The 25,541-nt window shown below is 36.9% G+C and overlaps 1 protein-coding gene across 3 annotated transcripts; it reads right to left on the bottom strand.

Annotated features, from left to right (window-relative positions):
- Nucleotides 1-25,541, bottom strand: LOC117922115 (formamidopyrimidine-DNA glycosylase-like). Of its 3 annotated transcripts, none has more exons than XM_034840142.1 (10): nucleotides 24,948-25,528; nucleotides 24,541-24,592; nucleotides 22,535-22,592; nucleotides 9,322-9,390; nucleotides 9,095-9,220; nucleotides 3,486-3,536; nucleotides 2,498-2,575; nucleotides 2,293-2,392; nucleotides 821-855; nucleotides 1-732 (listed from the first exon to the last, which is right to left on the bottom strand). In XM_034840142.1, exons 1-10 carry the CDS (start codon nucleotides 25,174-25,176, stop codon nucleotides 289-291), a joined length of 1,242 nt encoding a protein of 413 aa, XP_034696033.1. In that variant the 5' UTR covers nucleotides 25,177-25,528; the 3' UTR covers nucleotides 1-288. The 3 variants fall into 3 exon arrangements, with proteins under 3 accessions (XP_034696033.1, XP_034696032.1, XP_034696034.1); XM_034840141.1 differs by lacking the exon at nucleotides 2,293-2,392 and adding an exon at nucleotides 2,136-2,238 and having other exon boundaries at nucleotides 24,948-25,524; XM_034840143.1 differs by lacking the exons at nucleotides 1-732; nucleotides 821-855 and having other exon boundaries at nucleotides 2,146-2,392; nucleotides 24,948-25,541.

A 25,541-nucleotide genomic window follows, 5' to 3' on the forward strand; every position in this document is an offset into this window, starting at 1 on the left:
CTCAATCCCCAAATATGAGCTCCTCAGAATAAGGCAAAATGGCAAAATGCACTTACATTCAAAGGAAAAAAAAGGAAAAGAAAAAATCAAACAGTTTGGTTCCAACCACATATTGCATTTATACAGGCCATCAGCGCCAAAAGATGGTTAAAACAAAAGCGGGATTCATGCAGTGTAGAATTCCAAAAGAAAAAAATAAGCTGTAATATGGCCAGGAGCTGAATAACCGAAAATATTACTTCCTTGTTCCATAACATGGAACAAGGGTGCAGGTATACAATTTGCAACCTACTTCACTTTTTTCTTCATCGGCTTACGTTTCTGACTCTTTTCCACTTTCTTCTTGGTTGTCTTCTCCACCTTGGTTTGCTTATTCTTGGTCACCCTCTTTGCCTTCTTTTGATCACCATCCTTGTCTTCATCATCATCATCATCATCATCATTGTTGTCATTGTTGTTATCATCACTATCATTGTCGCTTTCCTCAACCCTCCTTTTTGCTGGGGGCTTTTTACCTCCACCTTTGGGATTCTGCCCTTTCTTTGATTTAGCACTTTTAGTGTTTTTCTCTTCCTCACTGGCGGGTTCATCAAGAGCATCATCATCATCATCATCATCATCTTCATCATTCTCTTCCTTTTTTCTCATGGGTGTTTGTTTTCTTGGTTTAACAGATGCTTTTGCAGCTTGAGTTCCACTTAGCTTTTGCAGCTCTGGAACATAGGCTGTTGTCTAAGACCAAAAACACAGGCTGTTTGAAGCAACTACTTCATATAACAGTTTGAATCACATAAGAGACTGCATTTTTAGAAAGACATACCCTGCCACCGGCACTGATGAAATCAATTTTCTTCCCTGACATCAGATGAAAACCTGTTAGCTTTTTATATGGGTCAATTTATGACATCTAAAGAGAGATAGGAGGATTGGGCTTAGGAGAAAAATATAGAAGATAAGATCTGCTAATCCATGGCTCATGAATCCTACTGCTTATTTTTATCTATCATACATACTTGCATGGAATTTTGGAAACCACAAGCAACAAGAGGATCTTTGTGTGTGTGTGTGTGTGTGTGTGAGAGAGAGAGAGAGAGAGAGAGAGAGAGAGGCCACTGTTCACTGGAAGGTAAAAGTCTCCAGAGCAAATGTGCGGCTTTGACTCTTGAGAATAGACACAAAGCAAAAAGCTGGAGGTCCAGCTGTAGCCAACAAACTTATAGGTTGTTGCTAGCTGAGATAGAGAGTATAGAGGTAAAACTCTCAAGTGTACATATGCAGGCTCAACTCCTGAGAATGGACAGTTTGTGGAAAATGCTAGAGGTTAAGCCGCCTCCAACTCACTTCTCCTGAGATATATGTTATCAGTACTACACAAATGGGACGAACCATAGTCTTTGCCCCTGGGTGCTTATAAATCATGTCCACTTTCTCTATTTTCCATTTTATATTACAACCAATTCTGTTAATCCCTGCACTTAGCCGTCTCTCCTTGTTCACCTTTCGTAACATACCCATTTTCTTCCTTGCAACCTTACCATTGACCAATCCACCACCATTTCTCATTCCTAACTTCCCCAAACTATGCATCTATATTTCTGCATGATTATATGGTACTAAGGGCTGCACCTAGAACCTTCTGAGATGAATAAAAAACTCATGGTCATAGCTAGAACCAGATTCACTGAATGTCTGAAAACATGCGGATGATCTTTTTTATGAAAAATGAGGAAACCAGATGGGTAGCAGGATATATTGTGGATGCTTCAAATTTCACATTGGTCTCAAGATATCTCCAAACTAGCAGGCAAAAATCCACTCAAAACAACTGAAAAGGTATTCAAAATCATGCAACTAATAGCTGGCATCAAAGTGCATGCTGCAATGTGCAAGCCACTTTGTTCGAGTTTGCTGTGATCATTTCATCAAGGAAAATTGCATCAAGTTAATGAGCGGATAGCGATCTCCATCTTCAACAAAAATACATGAGAAATATCACAGATGGCATGATATATTCCTATCATGTTTGATGTTTCACACATCAACTCAGGCATGGCAACTAATATTAATTTGAAGTAAAAACAGATGAATCAAATGTTATGTTGTACAGGACTATCACATGAGGTCAGGAGCCAAACCATCGACAAAAGCCTTGCCAGGCTTCTTTTCGCGGGAATGGAAAATCCAATTACTAGGAAACTGACTACTATCTGCCCCAACTTCCATTGCTTTCTCAATGACCTGTAAAATCAATTGCTTTTGTTAAAATGATCACAAGTATAGTAACCATCTTACCATTTACTTTTCCAGGCTTTTTTCCCCAGCGAAAATGAAACAACCATTCAAGTGGAAATAAGCTGCATTCAGCATCAACTTCAACAGCATATTGAATAACCTACAAGTATTTTCCTCTATACTTTCCATAAAGCATGTTATTTTTAACAAAACAGAAGTTCAAGTCCCACAAGCAAATAGTCCATATAGAAAGAAACTCGCCTACCTGTTTGATGCACTGATGCAAAGTTTCACAGCTTTCTCTGGTTAAGCTAGAAGCTACTTGCAATGGATGAATTCTTGCCTGCAGGGATGGAAATAACCATTAGTTACTCCATCATTGAACATAGACAAGATCACCGATATGAAGCTCCAGAATCGATAATGATGTCAAACCTAAAATCTAGATTCACTTGAAACAGCATCCAATGAAGCAGAAATTTTTAGGTTGAAAGGAAAAGCTGAAAGAAAAAATGCAACCTAAAACCCAACTAATTTGGGCCAGCATGGCCAAATTATCTATTATAACAAATGCCTATAACTTATTTTCTTACTGCACTGTTTTTGCCTTCATCTTATACTTGTAACGTGACTAACGTCTTCATCCTGAAACAACCCAATCCTTACAGGTGCAGTAGTTGGTCTCTGTTTGACATGACTGAACTATCCAAAAAGAGTTCCCCTTCATAATGTCCTCAGTTGATGCTAATTCCTGCTTTCCAAAAATGCATCCACTTCTAATTCTACCTTTTCTTGTATTCTCTTTGAACTTTCCTAATAATATCTCAAATTCAGATATCCTAACCTTCCCCCTCATGCCCCCTGCATGAAAAGAAAAATTGAAAAGAAAATATTATACCAAATTGAGACTCTCACAAAGCTTCCCATCTCTATGGCATAAAACCCTGCAGATCCAATCCTCGTTCTAGGTAGCATCAAGCTAATCAAATACTAAAAGAGATCAAAACAGCTAACTCCAGCAATTTATGATCCATCCCTCATCTTTCTCAAAGTTTGATGAAAAGGAGAAAAAGGTACAGATTTTTTTTATTTTTGAATAGGCAAACAAAAAGATACAGAAATATGCACAGAGTTCTTTATAGAATAGAGATTCCACTAGGGAGTTGCCTTTGTCCATATGCAAATATCATCCTACAGTTCTAAACCATAAAAAATGTTAAAGGATAAGTTTGAGAAAAAAAAAGTAGACTGACATGGTAAAGCACTTCATCAGCTAACCAATTGCCAATGCCTGCAATATAACTCTGCAAAGTTGAAGCCAATTACAATGTTAATTTTTACACCAACGACAAGCAAATAGCGTTTGAAACAGTATTTGAATATAGAGTTAGATATTTATGATGACTACATATAGTTCATACTGCAAGGCAATCTAGAAATTAACTTCAAAAACCCGAAACACTTTTTAGTACACTAATGAGGTAAATGGCATTGGAAGGAAACATAAAGTAATATAATATAATCAGCATCTTAAGCCACATCCATTCCTTGAACTAAGGCAAGTAATGATGGAGGGTATCTTACAGGATCTACAGTACTTCCTTTTCTTTTTTGGTTTATCATGAATCCCCAAGACTTTTGAGTACTCTTTTAACAGGTGACAACAAATAAGCCAGTCACTATGTATATGAATGCTCCTTTTACAAGTAGTGGTAAACAAGTCTTTCCACCAAAAAGTTTAAAGGCGATCAACAGTGGCAGTTCGACTTCAATAAGTTGTGAGATTCTAATAATGCAATTTATTACCCTTCAAGGGAAGTCTCCTAGAATTTTGCTTGTTCTTTTACTATTGCAGTGTGAGTAGAAATACATAACTGAACTTAAGTAAAAGCACATCATAATTAATTGGGGTGGGGTACAAATTCAAAATAACCTATTTAACCTTTATCAAGGGAGAAAATTTTCCTGTTACTTAACATTTATTATTCTCACTGCCTCAACATACATGATATATCCTTTGGGGCCTTCCTCTGGTCACTGTAGAGCCTTCATCTTGGACCATTTTTCTGTTAGTTAATATTGACTCTTGTCATTACCTTTACACAGATGGATACATCCTTTTGGGCTTTGCCCTTGTTGGTCTAGAGCCTTCATCTCAGATCACAGTGTTCGTCAACTATGTACCACAGCTACTTTCAAATAGGACCTTATTCAATCAAACACAACAGTTGCTGGTATGCCAGAATACATGTCAGACACTTCCCTGACATGACCTAGAAATTTTAAAACAAATTTCTTTACATTGCACAAATGGCTGAAAAAGCTCAAACAAGCAAGTGAAACATCATTACATAGAGATAGACAGACATTCATTACAAACATGTAGTCAGAGAGTCATTGTGATTTGCGAAAAGCTCAGACACTATATTTGTGTTCTGCTGTGTCATGTCCATGTCCCACGTTTTTGTCCATGTAAAATAGTTGCAAATTATCAAATAAAAAGCCTTTATTCTTTGAGGTATATTTTTTTCTCTCTCTACTTCTCTCTCTCTCTTTTTTTTTTCTCTCTTGTTCTTTTTTTATTTTTTGGTGGGGTGGAGGGGAAGGGAATGCTTGGGTTGGGATTATATGAATCAAACAAGGTAACTTAGGCCCTTGGTCTTTTTGCCAAGAAAACATATGAACAACTTCTATTGCTATTAGCTTGATGATGGAGAGGAATTTTATTAATTTCAAAAAATAATATGAAAAATTCTTACTCTAATAAAACTTCATCACTAAATAATAAGAACTCTAAAATAAATAACGACATAAAAACATTATCACTTCCTGTATTTATGCCTAACATAAGTGCGTCATTTAACATCTTTATCTGTATCATTTACCCACAATTGAAAAAAACTCTACTCTAGTCAGTTATGTTGCAAATATTGCTCCAAAAGATCAAGATCAAGTTGATGGAACTCAATGACAATAATTCAATTATCATCAATAGAATGATGACCCTCCCATCGAACAAGGAGGCATTGACAACCCCCAGATGGAGAAATAACATACTGATATGCCAATACATCGACAATTACATCGGTTGGCACCAATGAAGTAGGAGCATGATGAACTGAATTACAGGATTGCCCTATAAAAACAGAAAAAGGCAAAACTAGGGGCTTGAATATGCCTTGGTAAGGAAATAGATCTGCCACTTTGAAAATTGGGCTTCTATTTATACATGATGGCAAATCAAGCAAATATGCATTAGATCTAAGCCTTCTAATGATAGGGAATGGGCTAAGCGGGTGGGCATGAAGTTTCTTGGTCAAATTTATAGGGTAATGTTCAGGACAAATATGAACTAGAGCATAATCACCCTCTTTGAACTCTTTATACTTGTGATATGCTGCATATGCATCAGTAGTAAGTTTATAATCTGCATTATTGAAAGCAATTTTCTATCATATCTCGGCATGTAAGTCACACATACGGTCATCAAAGGCCTAGGTGGAATAAGAAGGACAATAATCAGTATACAAAGGAACAAGATTAATGGGATGGCATGGTGAAGAATCATGTAATCCCACAATTTTATTCAAAAACAACTTTGACACATGGGAAATATCAGTAGCGCTCTTGGAACATTAGACAAAATGAACATCTTAAAATATCCGTCCACAACTACCAAAATGGAATCATGACTTCTAGTAGTCCTGGGACAAAGTCCATGTTAAGATGACACCAAGGTGTATGTGGCACACGTGGTGGAGTGTACAAACCTTTGTTTTGCTTCTTAGCCTTACCTAACTGACAGGTACGAAATTGGGCTACTATTCTAGCACATCCATTTTCAATGAAGGCCAATAAAACCTATCTTCAACTAGAGCTATGGACTAATCCTTACCAAAATCTCAAACTAGGCCCCCAATGGATAGTTTCTAACTAAGAACTCTCCAAGTGAAATACGAGTAATGCACAATTTTGAAAAGATAACCATCTCAAAGAAAAAAGTTGACATGATTTCTATTGTGGCTATCTAAGAGGTCCTTAAAAATAGGTATCAAAATTTGGACAAGTGGGGTTACCCATCCTTAATTTGTTCAAAATTCACTACTTTATTACTTAGAGTGGAGGATAGTGACAACACGGCTAAGGGCCTCAGCGACCTTATTTTCTATACTAGAACAATGTTTGAGAATGAATGTGTAGTCTTGAATGAAATCAACCCACTCAACATGTCTTTCACTCAACATATGTTAGGAACTAAGGTATCTAAGGGCTTGATGGTCAAAATAAAGGATAAACTCCTTTGGTAACATATGGTATCGTCAATGATGAAGAAACTGCACCACGACATCAAACTCCTTGTCATACGTAGAATACTATTGTTTTACCTCATTAAGTTTCTCACTAAAGTAGGCAACCTTATTTTCTGTCCTAGAACGATGTTTGAGAATGAGAGTGTAGTCTTGGAGGAATTCAACCCACTCAACATGTCTTTTACTCAAATTATGTTAGGAATTAAGGAATCTAAGGGCTTGATGGTCAGAATAAAAGATAAACTCCTCTGGTGACAAATAGTATCGCCAATGATGAAGAAACTGCACCACAACATAAAACTCCTTATCATATGTAGAATACTATTGTTTTGCCTCATTAAGTTTCTCACTAGAGTAGGCTAAAAGAGGACCATCTTGACTTAAAACATCATATGCCTACCGAGAAGCATGACAAACTATGCCAAAAACTAAAAGATCACAATGTTACAAAACATGAGTCTCAATCATCTTCTGTTTAATCGCAAAGAAAGCATTATGGGTTGCATAATCAAAGAGGGGGATTATTTTATGGTTTGCATTTGTCTTGAGCAATACCCTAAAAATTCTATCAAGAAATTCCTTGCCCACTCACTTGGCCCATTCCTTATCCTCAAAGGCTTGGATCTAATACATATTTGCTTGATTTGTCATTGCACATAACTATAAGTCCAATTCTCAATATGGCAAATTTATTTCCTTTTCAAGGTATATTTGAGCCTTCAATTTTGCTTTCTTTTGTTTCCACAGGGCAATCCTCTTGATGCCTTGTGCTCCTTCTACTTCATTGCCTTCAACTAATGTAATTGTGGATGTATCAACAGATCAATATGTTATTTCTCCATTTGGAGATGGTTAATGCTTCCTTGTTCAATGAAAAGATCATCCTTCTATTGATGATACTTGGATTACTAATGAGGAATTTCGTCAACTTGATCCTGATCTTTTAGAGCAATATCTACAACATAACACACCAAAGTCAAGTTATTTTCAATTGTGGGGAAATGATTGAGATATAGATATTAAATTACCCACTTATGTTAGACGTAGATATAAGAAGTAATGATATTTTTATTTTGTTATTTATTTTAAGGTTAATATTATTTAGTGACAATAAAAAGATCGTGGGGTTAAGGTGTCAAAGGGAGGGCAAAAATCCATGTCCTCTTCGCGTCTTGAGAAGGAAATTCGAAGGCTCGAGTACTCAATCAATTACAATAGTGATCCATCCACAATAAAAAGATTGGGGAGGGAGGTGGGGACTTAGCGATAGGGGTCTCTGTAGGCCACTGGTGGTAAATTTGTTCTACTAGGGGTTCTTTGTTTGTTTCGGGAAGGGTTTTATTCTCTTTTTTGGTTTTTGCTAAGGGGATTCCAGCCCTTCAGGGAGCTGGGTGTTAGTGGGAAGGTGGGTTTGAATCTTTCTCTTCTCTTTTCTTGCTTGCCTCTGGGCCATATTTGTATACCCCGTGTGTACTTTGTTGCGCCTTTAATATATTAAGCTTATTTACCTATAAATATATATATATATATATATATATATATATATATATATTATTTAGTGACAAATTTTTTATTAGAGTTAGAATTTTTTATATTGTTATTAGAATTATTTTCCTACTCAAGTTAGGATTGTCTATCTATATATAAGTCTAATGACATTAAATATTTTACACTTTTGATTAATAATATTTATAATTATTTACAATTTCTCTTTTCAATTTCTATTCCTCTCCTCTATATTTGCTTCTCTCTACTATTTTACATTAATCACTTATCACATGTACCTACATAATTTCTTAAAACCATTCTAATTTTACGTTTCTCCATATGAAAGTTTGAAGTCGACAACCATATTTGCTCAACCTTTTCCGCTCCGTAGAGATGAAACAAAGCATAATCTTAGGAAGCACCCAACAATAATATGATAGAGCTTAGTGGTCTTTTCTTTTGTTGGTCTTTTGGTTCTTCCCCTTTCTACATGTTAATTGTTATGTAGCATATGTGCCAAGTTGTGCCTCACTTTTGATGCCTTCGATATACTGGTTTTACTATTCAACCAAAAACCAAAAAAAGAAAAAAAAAAGAAAAAGAAAAAGAAAAAAGAAAAAGGTTTGTTGGCTTATTTTTCTGATGTTAAATATGCAGCATGTGTGTCTGTGCCCTCTCTTTATGTCTAAATAAATAAACAAGTCTTTCAAGAAATTAACTACCAAGATTTCCATCCAAATTCATTGATCATAGATGCCCATTTGCCAAAATCTCATAATATAATGGAGATCTAATGTAAATAGAAGTTAATCCACAATAAAAAAAAAAACACACAACATTATCACATGATAAAACATGATATTAAAGCACAAAATGCTGGTGCATCAACATTCACTTTTTTTTTAAAAAAAAAATGGTCAAGAAATAATTGGGACTATTAATCCAAGCATATATTTTTTGAGCTGCCATCTCTTAAATTAGACGGATCAACACCCTATCAACCACATTGGAGGATGTCTAAATCATTATAGAGTAAGGATAGAAATGAGAAAATTAGCTTTAACCTGATCAAGTAGTAAAGCCTTAATTGCAATCTTCTTCTTGCTCAAGGATTTGATAAATTCATCTATTGTCATTGGCTCCAATAGGGCATCCGGGCCAAGCTCTGATATTGGGGGCACAGAAGCTGGCTGTACCAACAAAATTGTTGTGACAAAATAAATTAGGGACATATAATTTGGAGTACAAAAATATGAAAATTTGTGTAAATAGACAAAAGATATTGCAGTACATCTTCGAGCAAGCGAACTTTAGCAAATCGCCTTTTATCTGTGAAAGATAGCTCCAAACCATCATCTAGCTGTAGAATTGAACATGCAATTTCGTTATAATCATTGATAAATAGACAAAAAAAAAAAAAAAGATATATCCGTTCATTATTGTCCCTTCCTATGTGTGGGGTACTGTATTGACATAGCTAGGGAAAAAAAGCAAGATTTCATTGAGACAAAGTTGATAATACACGACCCATAGATCATGTGCGGATGCTCCATAAATGCCATATTTGTGAACGAAACACATTCAGAAGCCCACCACCTAGTTACAAATTTCACTAAGAAAATAACCAAGAGTGTATGAATCCATATGCTCTATGAGACCTTATATTTGGATCTTTTATTTTTATAAATTGGGCTTTCCTACTTGCAGTTTTAGAGAAAATGGGTTTTGACCAAAAGTTGATCGGTTGGGATACAATTCGGTACTCAATCCTCATGAATGGTACTCCTATTAGCTTCTTTAAAAGTTCTAGGGATTTTGAAGTGCAGGGATGCTCTTTCTCTTTATTTATTCAATGTGGTGATGGAGGCTCTTAGTTGTCTTCTAAAGAGAGTGAGTGAGGGAGGGAGGTTTTCTTTGTGGGTTCTACAAGGAAAATCAATAAAGAGGGGTGCTGAACATAGGGTGGTGTGAATGGTCTAAAAGAGTAGCAATTTCTCAATTAAATCCTATTAATTTTGGATGGAGCATGAGAGATTAGACCTTTTCCAACGGATGTTATTTGAAATCCATGATTCAAATATAAGTGAGTTGTTTTTCCTAGGAAGCAATTTGGAAAGAAATTTTGACCATGGATAAGTTGAAGAGAGGATGGGCCTTGGTGAAAAATTCCTTATCCACAAGATTGTACAATCATACATATTGTACTCCACAACTTAAACATGTACAAATTGCCATAACCTTCTATCCAAAGGCAAAATTGAGTTAAAACCCTTTTCATGACAAACACAATTCAAAGAATAAACTATATAAACTTTGTCGCATAACAAAGTTCTTAAACTTCTATTCAAATGCCATATCCATGGATTGCACTCAACAACAATAATTCGGTTGCAGATGCGTCAGAACCCCAAATTATGCTTGAGCATTGAAGAGAAATGCCATGTTCCTCTGAAACTTCAGTTAACTAATTTGACTCCATCAAATATAACAAAGCCAAAAAGGAAATTTCATTTGAAAGAACAGATCCACATTATGCTGACAATATAGCATTAACATTCTCTACCAGCAAATTACATGGATAACTAATTTAAGGATACTTTGATAACTCAAACCTTGAAAAGTAAGACACTGCTATGGTGGGGACACAACATTAAATGAACAAAATAAAACATAAATTTTTCTCATAATCACATTATCTACAACAAATTAATTTTCAATTTATTAATTTAAACTAGATAATAATAGAATAAGCTTCTTACTAAATTTATCACCGAGTCTCAATTATCATTCTATGAGAGCTAATAAAAGAGAATGTTGCACATACACTGACAAGCAAAGTCAAAAGGCATGCACACGTTGTATAAGTCAAGAAGTAATAAGATGAACCAATGAAAAACATGTTAATTAACCATTATTGTTTATAATACAAGAAACTATATCTATAAATTAATATTTCCTTTTGCTCCATTGCCGACAACTAAAAGACCAATTCAAATATAAGAAATTATTATTATTTTCTATAGTATATGATAAAAGCTTGGATACACTTTTGTTATGACTGTTTTTTAACATTATTTTCTTTAAATGACTGTTTTTCAACCTTATTTTCTTTAGATATTTACTAAACTGTTATTCCTCTTAAAGCATTGTTCATTGATTGACCCATTAAGAATGACATTCCTATAATTTCACCCCAACTCTAACCCCTTTTCCTACAAAAAATAAAGCTGCTTTTTTGGGAATACAGAAGCATAGGCATTGGTGTAGGTGAAGTTGTAGAGGCCAGACAAGGAGATTGATGGAAGTGGTGGAAGCAGGCACCACGAGGGTTTTGGGGTTGAAGAGGAAGGGGTTGGTGATGGCTAGGTCTTGAGGGAAGAGGTAGAGGAGTGGGGATTGGTGGTTGTTTTGGCGGAGGAAGATTAGGGCTTTGGAAGCGGGCACCGCACTAGGGATTTGGGGCTAAAGAGAAAAGAGTTGGTGATGGCAAGGTCTTGAGGGAATAGGTAGAGGAGTTGGGATAGGTGGTTTTTTTTTTTTTATCAAAAACAAAACAAATATATTAAATAAGAAAAGAAACATGAGAAGGATGAGGAATCTTCCCCATGATTTTTTTTTTTTTTGATAAGTAAAAGTAATTGTATTAAGAAAGCCTGAAGTACACCTGAAAGTATACACGAAGTATACAAGGCAACAAGGCCAAAGGGAGAAGAAAAAAGCAAAAAAATCCCTTACTTACAACCCAATCAATCAATGAAATCGAAAATGGACCATGAAGTACAGTCTACATGCACCCTAACCCAATCCGAAAACATGTACAAAAAAAACCGTAAAATAGCTTAATCCGCTAATTTAGTATCTTCAAAGATTCTTCTATTTCTTTCCTTCCATAAAGTCCAAAATAAACATAAAAGGGGCTGCATTCCACACCTTTTTTCTTTTCTTTCCAACAAAGGTGTCGTTCCAACCAAGAATGGTTTCCTTGATAGAATTGGGCAAAACCCAATGAACACCAAAAAGAGCAAAAATAAGGTGCCAAATCATAGCTACCTTGGGACAATGAATAAGCACATGATTTGCTGATTCTTCATCCGCTTTACACAAATAGCACCTACTTGGTAAGACCCAACCCCTCCTTTTTAGTTGATCCATAGTTAGAATTCTTTCCCAAATAGCCTCCCAAGCAAAAAAGTTGACTCTCTTTGGAACCCAAGGATTCCAAATTAAGCTTGAACGGAACTCTCTACTGATGCATGGAACTAGGGATGAGAAGAAAGACTTAACTGTAAAGAACCTTTCTTTGAAACCCTCCAAAACATGACATCCTCATCACCCCTTCTAAGCGCATGACCATGTAACCTATTGCAAAAAGTTTCCACCTCTTCCATCTCCCAATCATTGTTAAGTCTTGTGAATACAAGGTTCCAATGACCCAAATTCCCGGACTGATCCCATAACTGAGCTACCCAAGCATCCCTGGAGGAGGCAAGAGAGTACAAACTTGGAAAAGCCTCTTCCAAAGAATCCTCTCCACACCACCTATCCTTCCAACACCGCACTCTTCTACCATCCCCCACCTTAAAAGCCACCCTTTTACTAAACTCCATCCACCCGTTCCTAATCGCCTTCCAAAGCCCTACTCCATGACTCACCCTTGAAGTGCTAGAACACCAACGTCCTTCTTCCTCTCCAAATTTCCTTACAATCATTTGTTTCCATAAAGAATCTTGCTCCGAAGCAAATCTCCAACACCATTTTCCAAGAAGAGCCTTATTCAGCCTAGAAAGGTTTCTGATACCTAAGCCCCCATCCTTTTTCTCCATGCAAATAATAGACCAATTCACCAAATGCGGCTTACTTTGAGAAGCTCCTCCCCCCCCCCCCCCCAAAAAGGAAGTCTCTTTGAATCTTTTCCAACCTTAGGCCCACCTTGCGAGGAATGATAAATAACGACATACAGTAAATTGGGAGGCTAGAAAGAGTGCTCTTTACCAATTTACCAAAGTCAACCTTCCTCCTTTGGACAAATACTGTCTCTTCCACAAAGCGAGCCGTTTTTGAAATCTCTCTTCCACTACATCCCAAACCCGAGATGATTTAAAAGCAGCTCCCAAAGGCAGACCCAAATAACAAGAGGGAAGAGAACCCACTTTGCAGCCCAACACCCTAGCCAAGTCCTCAAAATTAGGAACCACCCCCACTGGAAACAACTCGCTTTTCTGAAGATTGATTTTTAGCCCGGAAATTGCTTCAAACCACATAAAAGGCCAACTTAAGACCTCCACATGCTCCTTGCTTGCATCACAAAAAACTAGTGTGTCATTAACAAATAAAAGATGAGAAACAACCACACCCTCACCTCCTCTCCCACCAGCCATGAAACCCTCAAGAAAGCCTCCTTGTAAAGCCCTCTTCAATATAGAAGACAACACCTTCATTGCTAAAATGAAAAGGAAAGGATAAAGAGGATCTCTCTGTCTTAGGCCTCTAGAACTTTGGAAAAAGCCTACAGGAAAACCATTAAGCAAGATTGAGAAACAGGTTGGAGAAATACACCACCTCAACCAATTCACCCATTTAGTCCCAAACCCCATCTTATCCAAGATTGCTAATAAAAAACTCCAATTCATATGATCATACGTTTTTTCAATATCCATCTTGCAAATAATACCACCCTTTGCACTTTTTAGTCTTGAATCTAAGGCCTCATTTGCTATAAGGACAACATCCAAAATTTGTCTATCTTCCACAAAGGCATATTGGGAGTTCGAAATCACATTTCCCACCACTCTCTTCAATCTATTAGCCAGAACTTTAGCTAGAATCTTGTAAAGACTCCCTACCAGGCTTATAGGACGAAAATCCTTCAAATTATCTGTACCCCCTTTCTTAGGAATGAGAACAATAAAGGTGGAATTTAAGCTTCTCTCAAAACAGCCAAAACTGTGAAATTTAGCAAAAAAGCCCATTACTTTGTGTTAGACTATGTCCCAACAAAATTGCTAAAAAGCTAATGTAAACCCATCTGGTCCAAGGGCTTTATCCCCATTCAAACCAAAGACTGCAGTCTAGACCTCTTCCACAGAAAAGGCCTCCTCGAGGAGCCCCGCCTCAACACTATCCAAGGAAGAAAAAGGCAGTCCCGAAATACTTGGTCTCCAATCCCCTTTTTTTGACAAAATATTATGGAACGCATTAACCACCCCCTCCTTTTATCTCAGTCTCCTCAGTCAACTTCCTACCATCCACTGTAATAGAAGATAGAAAATTCTTTCTTCTTCAAGCATTAGCCATCTTGTGAAAAAACTTTGCCCCTTTTTCTACACTCTAAACTTCAAAACATAGTCAAGATTTCATTTTTGAAGCCATCCACCGACAACCCCACGAACCTACTGAACGATAGCAATCTTCCAAAAGTCTCATCAGAGAAGGCGTCCTCGATTGCACCTTCCTTGCTTTCGTTACCCCTGAAACACACAAGGTGAGAGGGCCACTGAACCTCCGAGCCATCTAGTTGGGCAATACACAAAGGCCTTGGCTCCAAAGCATCACCATCCATCGAAAAGCCACCCGAGTCCTCCCAACAAACCAAGGGTCCCAAGATTTTAGCGCCGTAGGGCAAAGAAGAAGGAGAGGGAGTAAAAGAGAATAACTTGTCCCCCCCGAGAGAAAGGACAAAGGGAATCTGACCTGGAAAGCGAGCGGCCTCCTCCATCAACGCGCCATTCATGGCGTCTAAACTCAAGGCATAAAAAACAAGAGGAGTTCGTTGCTCAAGAGCAAGCTTGACATCTTCCACAGAAAGTTGGGACTCACGAGGTTTGCCTTCATCTCCCTGTAACGAAACCACTCTCTGCGAGATCACAGAGGCCCTTTCAAAAAAGGGAAGGATGTGGGCCGGACCTTCCAACCTCCTAAATGAGCCCTCTGAGCCCACTAAGGCCCCTTGGGCTTTAGTCAAACAATCCATCTCATTCCTCCATCTTGACTTTGGAAAAAGGCCCATCCCAATAACTTGGCCCAAATCCTTGTTCTGGACAAAGGCCCCTAAAGACCTCTCCTTCACACTTGGGCCAACCCCAAGCTGTTGGGTCGTTTCCCCATCCGAAGATAGGCCCAACTCCGTCTTTTCAAACGGTGGCTCAGAACCACCCCTCTGCAGTGCAGGATCAGAAGACCAGAGCTATGTCACATCACCAGCTCCCCTACACTGCTCCAAATGCGACACACAGGCTAGACCTTTTTCCTTTGAGAAAGTGGCCAACTCCATTCTTGCCCTCGCGCGTGAAGCACACTTCAAGTCATCCCCAACCTTCAGCTTATGGCCACCTCTGCATGGTTCCACCACCGAAACCCGAGGGGACAACTCCCACCATAAAGGAATGGAAAAACAACACTCTTGCACCACAACCTGCAAGCTACTAGGAGTGTTCTCACCAACTATTCTCACCAAAATCCTCGCCCAGTTTAAATTCCAACACCCAATAGTGTCCTTATCAACCGCTACAAAACTCCCACAAGCATCGCCAAACTGTTTGAAAAAGGCATTGTCCCAGAGAAAGAGGGGAAGGCCTAACAATCTTACCCACACTTCACCCACCTCCACACCTTCTCTGACACAACCAGCCTCAGGGACCCATTTATCTAGCCAAAGCCTTTTCCTCCTGTAAAAGTAAGGTCCTTCTGAGAGAATCCGCTCCGTCTCCGAGCAAAGTTCAAACTCAAAGAGAATGAGAGTGTCTCCAATAAAAGCAAGGTGACTCTCCCCTTTCAATCTCCAGAAGGCCTTGGCCCAAATTCTTAGGGAAGACAAAGAAATGAGCTCCTCCTCTCCCCATTTCTCCACAAGATAGTCCCTTAAATCCTGTAGTTTGCTGAAAGAGTTTATCCCCCCAATTTGGAGCCACACTTTCTCTCCTACTCCCCTGCGACCAAGCTTGGTTGCTTCAGCATAAGACAAACCTCTAATAAGACTATTAGTCAAACCTGGAGAGGAGACGACCATTTCAGGTACTTCAGGGCTAACAAAAGGAGGCACAATCCTAAGACTTCTGAGTTTATTGGCTAGCAAGACCCACCCTCCCACCATCACTCTTCCTTCAGGGAACACAAGGGAAAACCTTCGTCCTTCCGTAGAGCGGACAGAGCAAAGTAAAAAGCGACCAGCTGAATACCTCCTTAGTGCCAAACAGAAACTTCTTCCTCCTTCTAACCACGTCTTAGAGACCTTCTTCCTTTCGGCAATGTTGCAAAAGTCCTCTACCCCTTCCAGTAACTAGGACAGGCTTTTAGCACCAAATTTAATCCACTCCACAAAGCCTCTTCCCCTCTCTGTGATCGTACCCACTAACCTCCATCCCGCTTGATCAATCGAAATCTCAAAGGATTTCGATTCTATCGCGAACCAACACCTACTTTCAGACACCTTCATCCTTCTGCTTCTTATCGTACCCACTAACCTCCCTCCCACTTTCACCAACTCAATATCCAGTCTTCGCATTCTATCCCCTCCCCATGATGTACAAACCTGATCAAAAGAATTAAGTAAACCTCCACTAACCAAGGAAGGCTATACAAAAGGTACAAAAGGCCTATACAAGCATAACATCTCTTGACCCTCTAGTCTCAACCCTAGTGTCACGGACTTAGTCGTTCACTAAGCTCGTGCAGCACTTAGGCAAGTCAAAACGCTTGATCTTGCTAAGTCAGCCTTGCTCCCAGTGCTTAGCTTGCTAGGCTAAGACGCTCACGACTCGAAAGCTTAAGAAGCTTAGTAGGCAACTCTTTAAAGAATGGAAGCTCTTATTAACTCAAGGAAGCTTTTACAAGTGCTTGGAAGCTCACTTGCTTGGTTAGGAAGTGATTTTGGGTGGTGCCTTGGCCAAATGAGGCCCTCACCTATTTATAGGCACCAATGGAACTCTCTGGAACCTTGGAGGGTTCCTTACAAATCAAGAATATTCTAGAACTCCCTACACTAATCTATGTACAACCCTATGTACAAGAATATGCAAGAGATCTTTAGAATCTTCTAGAAAGCCTTGGACTCCTCTCATGCCTTCCACCATAGTGTAGAGATGTGTGGACATCTCTAGGCATCTCTAGAACCTTCCACACTCTTCTCACCAATGGCTTAGTGTAGATGGCTCCAGGAGTCTCCAAAAGCTTCCCTCCTCCTATATAAGCCCATGAGGAGGGTCATTTGAAGCATCCTGTGACACTAGGGTGTACATATCGAAAGTCAATTAAGCTGAATTACACTCTAAGGATAGGGTTTAAAAATGTCTGTACAATGAGCCCAAAAAGAAACATAGAAACGAAGCTGATCTCGCATCATCTTCGGCGTCTTCCAAATGTCCTCGAAAATCCTAGCATTCCTCTCTTTCCACACAATCCACAACACAGAGAGGCACACGATCCTTCAAAGAGTTTTGCCTCTAATAGAATTCTTAAAACACTTGAAAGAAATCACCATCATATCACAAATATTGTTTGGCCAAACCCACTCCATCTAAGTGTGTGAAAAAATTCTATGTCACAATCCCAAAGTAATCAAACAATGCAAAAAGAGATGATCAATGGTCTCTATGCTCCTACAAAGGATGCACTAATCCGGGCTAAAGGTTTTGAAAGGCCTTCTCAACTGTAGCATGTCATTGGTATTTACTTTCTTATGTGCCACTAACCATGCAAAGGCCTTGACCTTAGAGGGGACTTTTGATTTCCACAAAAAATTAGCTGGGTAGAAAGGAACAAAATTTAAGACATTGGATAAGGTTGAAAAAAACGATTTTAAGGCCATGCAAACGATTTTACTGAGAAAAAACCCTAAGAGGATTGGTGGTTGTTTTAGCAAAGGGAAATTAAGGCCTTGGAGGGCAAGAATAGTTTCCATGATTTGTAGATGGATTTGAGGGAAGCAAGGCATGAGCATGGAATCATGGAGAGAATTATAGCCAACCCGTCATTCGAAAGCTTGGAATTAAGGTTACATTTAGGGTTAGGGCTAGGGTTTCATCAAGGGGTGGTGATGAAGATGAAAATATGTAACAAGTTGGGAGTAGTCTGAAAATTGCAAAAAAGAAAATATAATAAAAAAACAACAATACAATGATAAGTATTTTCTACTTAATAAATTTTATATAGAATGATAGTTTAATGGTATACTAAATTATTTATTATATTTTGAAAATAAAGTAAGCACTACCATAATAATTTCCAACAACATGGAGAAGAAAAACAATTAACAGAGAAGAAAATAGATAAATCATAGGGTATGAGATAATTACACTTATTTGAATAAAAATAATATATTTTTGAAAAATAGAAAATCCCATTCATATGCTCTATTCCATTTTTATTTTTTAAATAAAAATGAAAATCGATATTTATCAAATGCAAATATTAATAATTGTAAAATTAATATTTACCAAATATATAAGATTGAGATATAAACCTTTTCTAATCTAAAATCTTAATTTTATTTTAAATGAAAAGGTACATATGACATAATAAAATTTGTACACATAAATTTAAATTAAAGAATGAGAAAATATCAAGTTTATATTTAGTATACTCTTCTACCTTTTTTTTTTTGGTGTCAATAACTGCCTCCACTTCTATATCTAGCTTTGATACATTTTGTAGAAGATTGTGATTGAAATATAATTTCTTTTTATTTTAATTTTATAAGAGCTAGAAATCCCATCTAAATATGATTATTATTTTAATTTTCTAAAATTCTAGGAATTTTGTGTCCAAGAAATCCATTAAAATAGGATTAATAATTTTTTTATTTCTTGAAATTTTAGGAAAAAATCTTGTCAAACAAATCCTATGTAATTAAGTCGTACTCACCATCATACGCTCCAACGAGTAATAATGTATGCTTGTTTATTAAATAATAAAAAATTAATCATGTATATTTATATTAATTATGATTAAATACTTTAATAAAAAATTCAATTACTTTTTATTTGATATCTAGATTTTTTATTATAGAATAAACATACGCATAGAGTTGTCATGATGTTGTAATATATTTTTAAACATAAATACTTCACTACTTAAAAATTTAACAATTTTGTTTCATTTTTATTAAATTATATTTTTATTAAATAATTTTAAAAAATGATATAATATTAACTTTAGTGGCTAGGCTCCTTTCATTGATGGCTTAATCCTAGTGGTGTACATACCGAAAGCCAACTAAGTTGAATGATGTTTAAAGGAATGCCTTTAAAATCATCAGTACAAGAGGCCCACAAAGAAGTAAAGAAATGAAATAATTCTCATAATGTTTCAAATGTCCTCCATTTATCCTCAAAGATCCTAACATTTCTCTCTCGCCACACCATCCAAATCAAAGTGAGACAAGCAATCCTCAAAAGTGTCTTGCCTTTTAGTTGAATTCCCAAAACCCATAAAAGAAATATTCATCATATCACAACAACTCCTAGGCTAAACCCACATCATCCCTCCCTATATAAAAGGTCGATGCCACAAACCCAAAGTGAACGGACAATGTAGAGATAGGTGGTCACTCATCTCCCCACTCCCCCTTACATGGTATACACCAATCTGGACTAAGGGCTTTGGAAGGTCTTCTCAATTGAAGCATGTCATTGGTATTACCTTCTTGTGTGCCACCATCCAAACAAAGGCCTTGACCTTAGATAAGACTTTTGATTTCCAAATAAATTTAGTTGGATGGAAAGGAACTAAATTTGATAATTTTGAGGGTAATAATATTTGTACCCCTTCTTGTTGGTGAATAACCAGTGAATACACATTTAAACGCTCAAGGATCAAGTTTGCCACAACTTTGAGCATGAATATGGACAAAGGAGGCACACCTAACCACTTTAAGTGGGATCTAACTCATGAAAATGAGGAAAGAATTCAAAAAGAATATTTATTAGGACTTTTTTTCCCAATACTTTAGAAGATAACCAACTGATTAAGTAAGAAACAATTAATACTGCTTTCCCCAATAGGATTTAGGCACGTTTGTTTTCAAAACATAGGGCATGGGTTACCTTAGAAGATGGTGAATTTTTCTTTCTTCAACTCCATTTTGTTGTGTAGCATCTGTATACAATGACCCGTGTTTTATTCCTTCTCTCTCAAGGTAACAAGATAGAACTTGGTTAAAGAATTCATTCTTATTGTCAAATCCGATAGTCTTTATTTGAACACCAAATTGGGTACTAATTATCTTGTGAAAAGTAGATAAAACATAACTAACATCAAATTTGATTTTCAAAAAGTATAACCAAGTGACATGAGAACAATCATCAATAAAGGAAACAAACCAATGAGCTTCAATGATATTTATAATTTGAGAGGCTCCCCAAACATCAATATAAATAAATGTAAAGGGATATGATAATCTATTATTTCTCCAACGAAAAGGAACTCGATGATGTTTTTCCAATTGACAAACTTGACAATGAAAGTCAATTAACATCCAAATTCCAAAATAACAAATGAAGCATATACTTTAACAAAAGAAAAGATAGATGTCCTAAACGTAAATGATGTAGCCAAATTTAGACTTCATTGGATGAAAAACTTGAAAGATGATATAAAGATATGTGACCACTTCTGTTGTCACTTCCAACTTCAAGATAGTAGAGCCCTCCTATTCCCTCGCATGACTAATCATCCTCCCTATATCCAAGTCTTAAAAAACACAGTAGGATGAGAAAAATGTTACTTTGCAATTTATATCTATGATAACTTGATGAATTGACAAAAGATTTACTAAAAGTTTAGGAACATGTGATGCAGACTTTAAGGAAAGAGATGGGGTAATGGTAATAGTCCCTTGCTGGCCATAGTAGCTAAACTATCATCAGTTACTTTTATTTTTTGGTTTCTAGAATGTAGGTTCTAGGATGAGAAATGATGAGAGTTATAGATCATGTGGTTGGTAGCACTTGAGTCTATAACCTATTTTTCGTGCCAACAATCTTTTGAACATTAAAAGAACTAGTCATGGAGTACTTACCTGATTTGGACAATGAGCATGATGCATTGGGCTTGTCTAATAAAGTAAGGAAACTCCAAAGTCTTTCAATCTCTACCTTTTTGAGTCCCTCAAACTTAGAGCTGTTTGAATTCTCATGGCAGGGTTTCTCCTCCAAAAGTGTGGTGGTTGTTTGGCTTCCTTGCTGTTTGGATGTCTACTATTTCGGTTTCCACCATTCTTGTCAAGGAACTGTGGTTTACCATGCAATTTCTAGCACATCTCCTTTGTATGACTTGGTTTTATTGCAATGAATGTATGCCTACTACAGCTTTGAGAGCTCAAAATAGCAAGAGCAGACCTTTTACTTACTAAAGTGTCCAACACTACACTTCGCCTCCCTTCTTCAGGCCTTATAATTGAGAATGCCTCATTCAAGGATATCAATGATTCTTTCCCAAGTACTTGAACACATACTTGATCATATTCCATGTTAAGTTCAACTAAATATTTAAATATTCACTATCTTTCAATAAGCTTAAGAAACATAGCAACATCCTCAGTATCCTTCATTTTAAGATTGTAATAGTAGTCCGGTTTAAATCACAATCACTTCATAACATTATAGTAGTCAATTATAAATAAGGTACCGTACTTTGTAGAGTGAATCTTGGTCTTTATCTCGTAATTTGAACATCATACACTATCAAATAAGTCTGTTCCACTCTCCCCTAGATTTCCTTTGTCATAGTCAGGAACATACACATTCTGCTGATTTCAGATTGCATCATGTTCCATAGCCAAGGCATGACCATTGAGTCCTCATCCTAGATGGCAAACTTGGGATCATCTTCACTCAGTGTTGATACACTAAAGTGGTTGAACTTGCCTTTTTCCTTTGATAATGTGCACACATGCTGAGACCATATCAGATGGTTTCAGGCGATAAGCTTGAATGAGGGCTAAAGGTTTGGCATTGTCTGGTAGGTGGTTGCAACTAGAATGCAGGATTTGAGGTCGGATTTTCTTAGGTTTCGTTTTCTGAGCTTTTCAACATAGTGGGTAGCAAAATAGAGACAAAACTTAATAAATATTGGTGTGATTGCTGATGAAAAAACTGTTGAATTATAACAAAAATTTGGAAATTATCATCAATAAAGAAGGTTGCTAAGAGGAGAGGAAAAAAAATGGTAAAGGCAATGACGGCCGCTTTAGGCAGAGAATAATGGCAATGAAAGCCACTGGAAATCAGCGATAATGAAGATCGCAAGTTAAAAATTAGAAAAGAACCTATAGACCTTGAACAGACTTTGATACCATTTTTTTCAAGATCTATAACGTAAAATCCTACAAAATTAGGAAACTAAATTACACAAAATAACAAAGTTGACTAATAATCCTTTATCCTACAAATTAGGCAAATGAAACAGAAAAGGATATGACCATATAATCTTGAAAATCAGGAATTAATTTCCTAGTAATTTCAATCAGATTGTCAACACCATAGATTTAGGAAAAGAGTAACAATGCTTACTTCAATAAATAACTTGGAATATTTGGATGGCCACTCATCAGTATCCTTGACAGCAGACCTGTAATCAAGACTCTTTACATTATTATGACCCATAATTGCAAACTGTTTTATAGAGGAGAATACACTCAATAAGCATCAGATATGAAAAACTTAAATCCATCACAAGTCATATTTTGAATAACAAAGCAAAAGATTTTGATGAATCAAAATTCAGTAAAACAATAAAATTTACATTGAGCACTTCACGCCAATCATCTTCTTTTATTGATCTTATACTGCCAAGAAGAGACTACTATTTGCCATACCACAACTTTTCACTCCTTTGCTTTGTTTTTTGTTAGTTTCATGTTAATCATATCTAGTTATCAATCTTAACCATTTATCACTGCCTTCAACCTCTTGACAACCAATTACCTAACATTTCCACTGGAAAATTCTCCCTAGCAAGAACTTATCCTGCATCTCATTGCCAAAGATCACACACTAATCTCACAAAACATAATATTACCATTAGATGGTGGAACAATCAAGTTTCACCCATATTAATCTCCTTGTCACTTCTTTCTATCCTTTGTTCTATCATGCAAACTTTTCAACCCATGGCCAGCCTTCCATGATCCCAATTTTATCCCTAAACCGTACCCCTAATCACAAACCTTAGTATTACCTTTACTATCTTAGTGCAAAACCCTTATTTTCCCTTGCCTTCCAAGAATACTATCAAGCTTTTTCTTATTTTCAGCCCATAAAATTCTAAAAACATGGCCAATTTGGCCGTTACTAAAACCATATACCCTGCTTTCACCTTCTTATCCATTATAAACCCTAAAAATCACAGCAATAACCAACTGTAATTTATTAAAGGCAGCTTTACTTGATCTTTAAAGGGTTTGTCCTAATCAAGGATGTTTACAAAGAAATTAGAGCAGTGTGCAATCATAGATATATTTTATAGCATAGATCATAGAGTATTTACGATACAACATGTTGAGAACATAAGGTGAAATGAATAAATCAGAGAGAGGTATATTAGTAATTGACCTAACCTTCAAGATTATTGCAAGAAATGGTTGTACGTAGACTATAACCTACTTTTTTCTGCCTGGAAGTCTAAGAAGTTAGTGTTGCAACAACCAGTGGCCCAGATGGAATCTAAAAGAAATGCACTCGTGATAAGTTAAAGGTAGTAACCACTGACATTAGGATGGAGGAAAAGCTTGTCTAGGATGGTTTGACCATTAATAGCAAAGACCAATGAATTCACCAATATGAAGTGACTCAGTTCAAATGCAAGTCAGCAAAGCACAAAAGGACAACAAAAAAGAATTTCAGCTAAAGATGGCTTGAAAAGACATGATCACCAAGAATGCAAAAGAGGATAAGACCCTAAACCGACATGAATGTCAAAATTAAAATATAGACTTCTCCGATAAAAGTACTCAGGCTTAGGACTAAAAATTAATATGAGTAGCATAGATACTTTTTCCCTTTGGTGCAGATTTTTTCAAGCCCATTGAAAAAATGTTTTCAATGCAGGGAGGCTTCCTTCAATCCATAAGATTTTCTAGTGTCAAAAATCAACAACCATGAACAATCAAGCATGACATGAGGGGTGTGCAAAGATTATTAACCAATGGCAATAAAAGCATAAAAAAAAAAAGGGAGCAACCTAGAAGAGATTTTTTAAAAACTCCCATAATTCCAAGCAGGCAACAAGGGAAGTTGAAGCACAGTGATAATAGAATAAACTAAATCATTACCATTACACCTTACAACAATTTTTTAGATCATAAAGAGCAAGAAATTTATCAGAATTCTGAATAGAACTATTAATTCATACGATGATCAAATTAAACTACATTATATCACCTATCCATATTTCAAACCAATTTTTAGGGACACCCTCAAGATGCTAATTGGATGACAACAAGATAGCATCCAGAAATATCCATGGACGCATTTTGTTGAAATTCCATGAACATGCACAAGAACCCATGGAAACTCACCTCTTATATTTTGTAACTGCAACACCCTTTATATATACAGCACCCGCCATTCCTGAAACACATCAAAGATCATTTTCTACAAGTAATAATACACTATCTGGTACATTACACTTTAAAATCATAACATGGAAAATCAGTAAAATCGCATATTTCCATGAACGGTGGTCTGTCCCTCCATTGTCAGTCATGGAGTTTCAATCTTCACACCAGTTTCTAGAACCGTGAAATCAGCAAAACCACTTAAATAAAGCTAAATACATCTATATTTTTTTTAAAAAAAAATTTCGCATTTCGCAATAGAACTTCATTTAATGATCAAAGGCCCATATTCTCACATGGGTCCACTGTTCCACAATAAACCCTAAACTAAAAAACCCACATTTTCTCATCTAGGGTTGGAGCCGTACCGAACTGGAAGGAAGGAAAAGGAGGGGAATCGAGCTGGAGCCACATGTTTTTGCCCTTTCTGTGGGCAGAGACAATGGTTTTACCGAGAAGAGAGGCTTCAAAATCTGAAGGAGAGACTCCATCGATGACCTTTGAGTCATTAGCGATCACAGCTTTCGTGATCTTCTTGCCCACACAGTGCTCTTCGACGGCTCTTCTCGCGGCTTCTACCTCTGGAAGTTCAGGCATGGTGGTTTTTTTTTTTTGGCGCGCTTTTGTGGGCTCACTCTGAGAGCTGTCTGTCAGGTTTGCAGCGTTTGGAAGATAAGAAAATAGGGAGGAATTTGGGGTTTAACTTGGGTTTAACGCGGGGTTGGGCTTGGGTTTCTTGGGTTAGGTTGTGAATTGAGTCCAGAATCACATGAAATGGGCATCTGATTCTTTTAGAAAAAAATTCCATTTTAAAGATTTGAGCCCAACTGTTCTTGAACAGAAAACCTTTTTCTGATTAGACAGTTTTGCTCAGAGTTGTATTAACAATTCAAGAATTCTCAAGCTTTTCACAACCAGCTTCTTCCAAAGAGGATTTAGGCTACCAGCAATACTCTTTTCTT

Source organism: Vitis riparia, chromosome 9, assembly GCF_004353265.1.
Source record: "Vitis riparia cultivar Riparia Gloire de Montpellier isolate 1030 chromosome 9, EGFV_Vit.rip_1.0, whole genome shotgun sequence".
In the NCBI taxonomy this organism is placed as follows: Eukaryota; Viridiplantae; Streptophyta; class Magnoliopsida; order Vitales; family Vitaceae; genus Vitis; species Vitis riparia.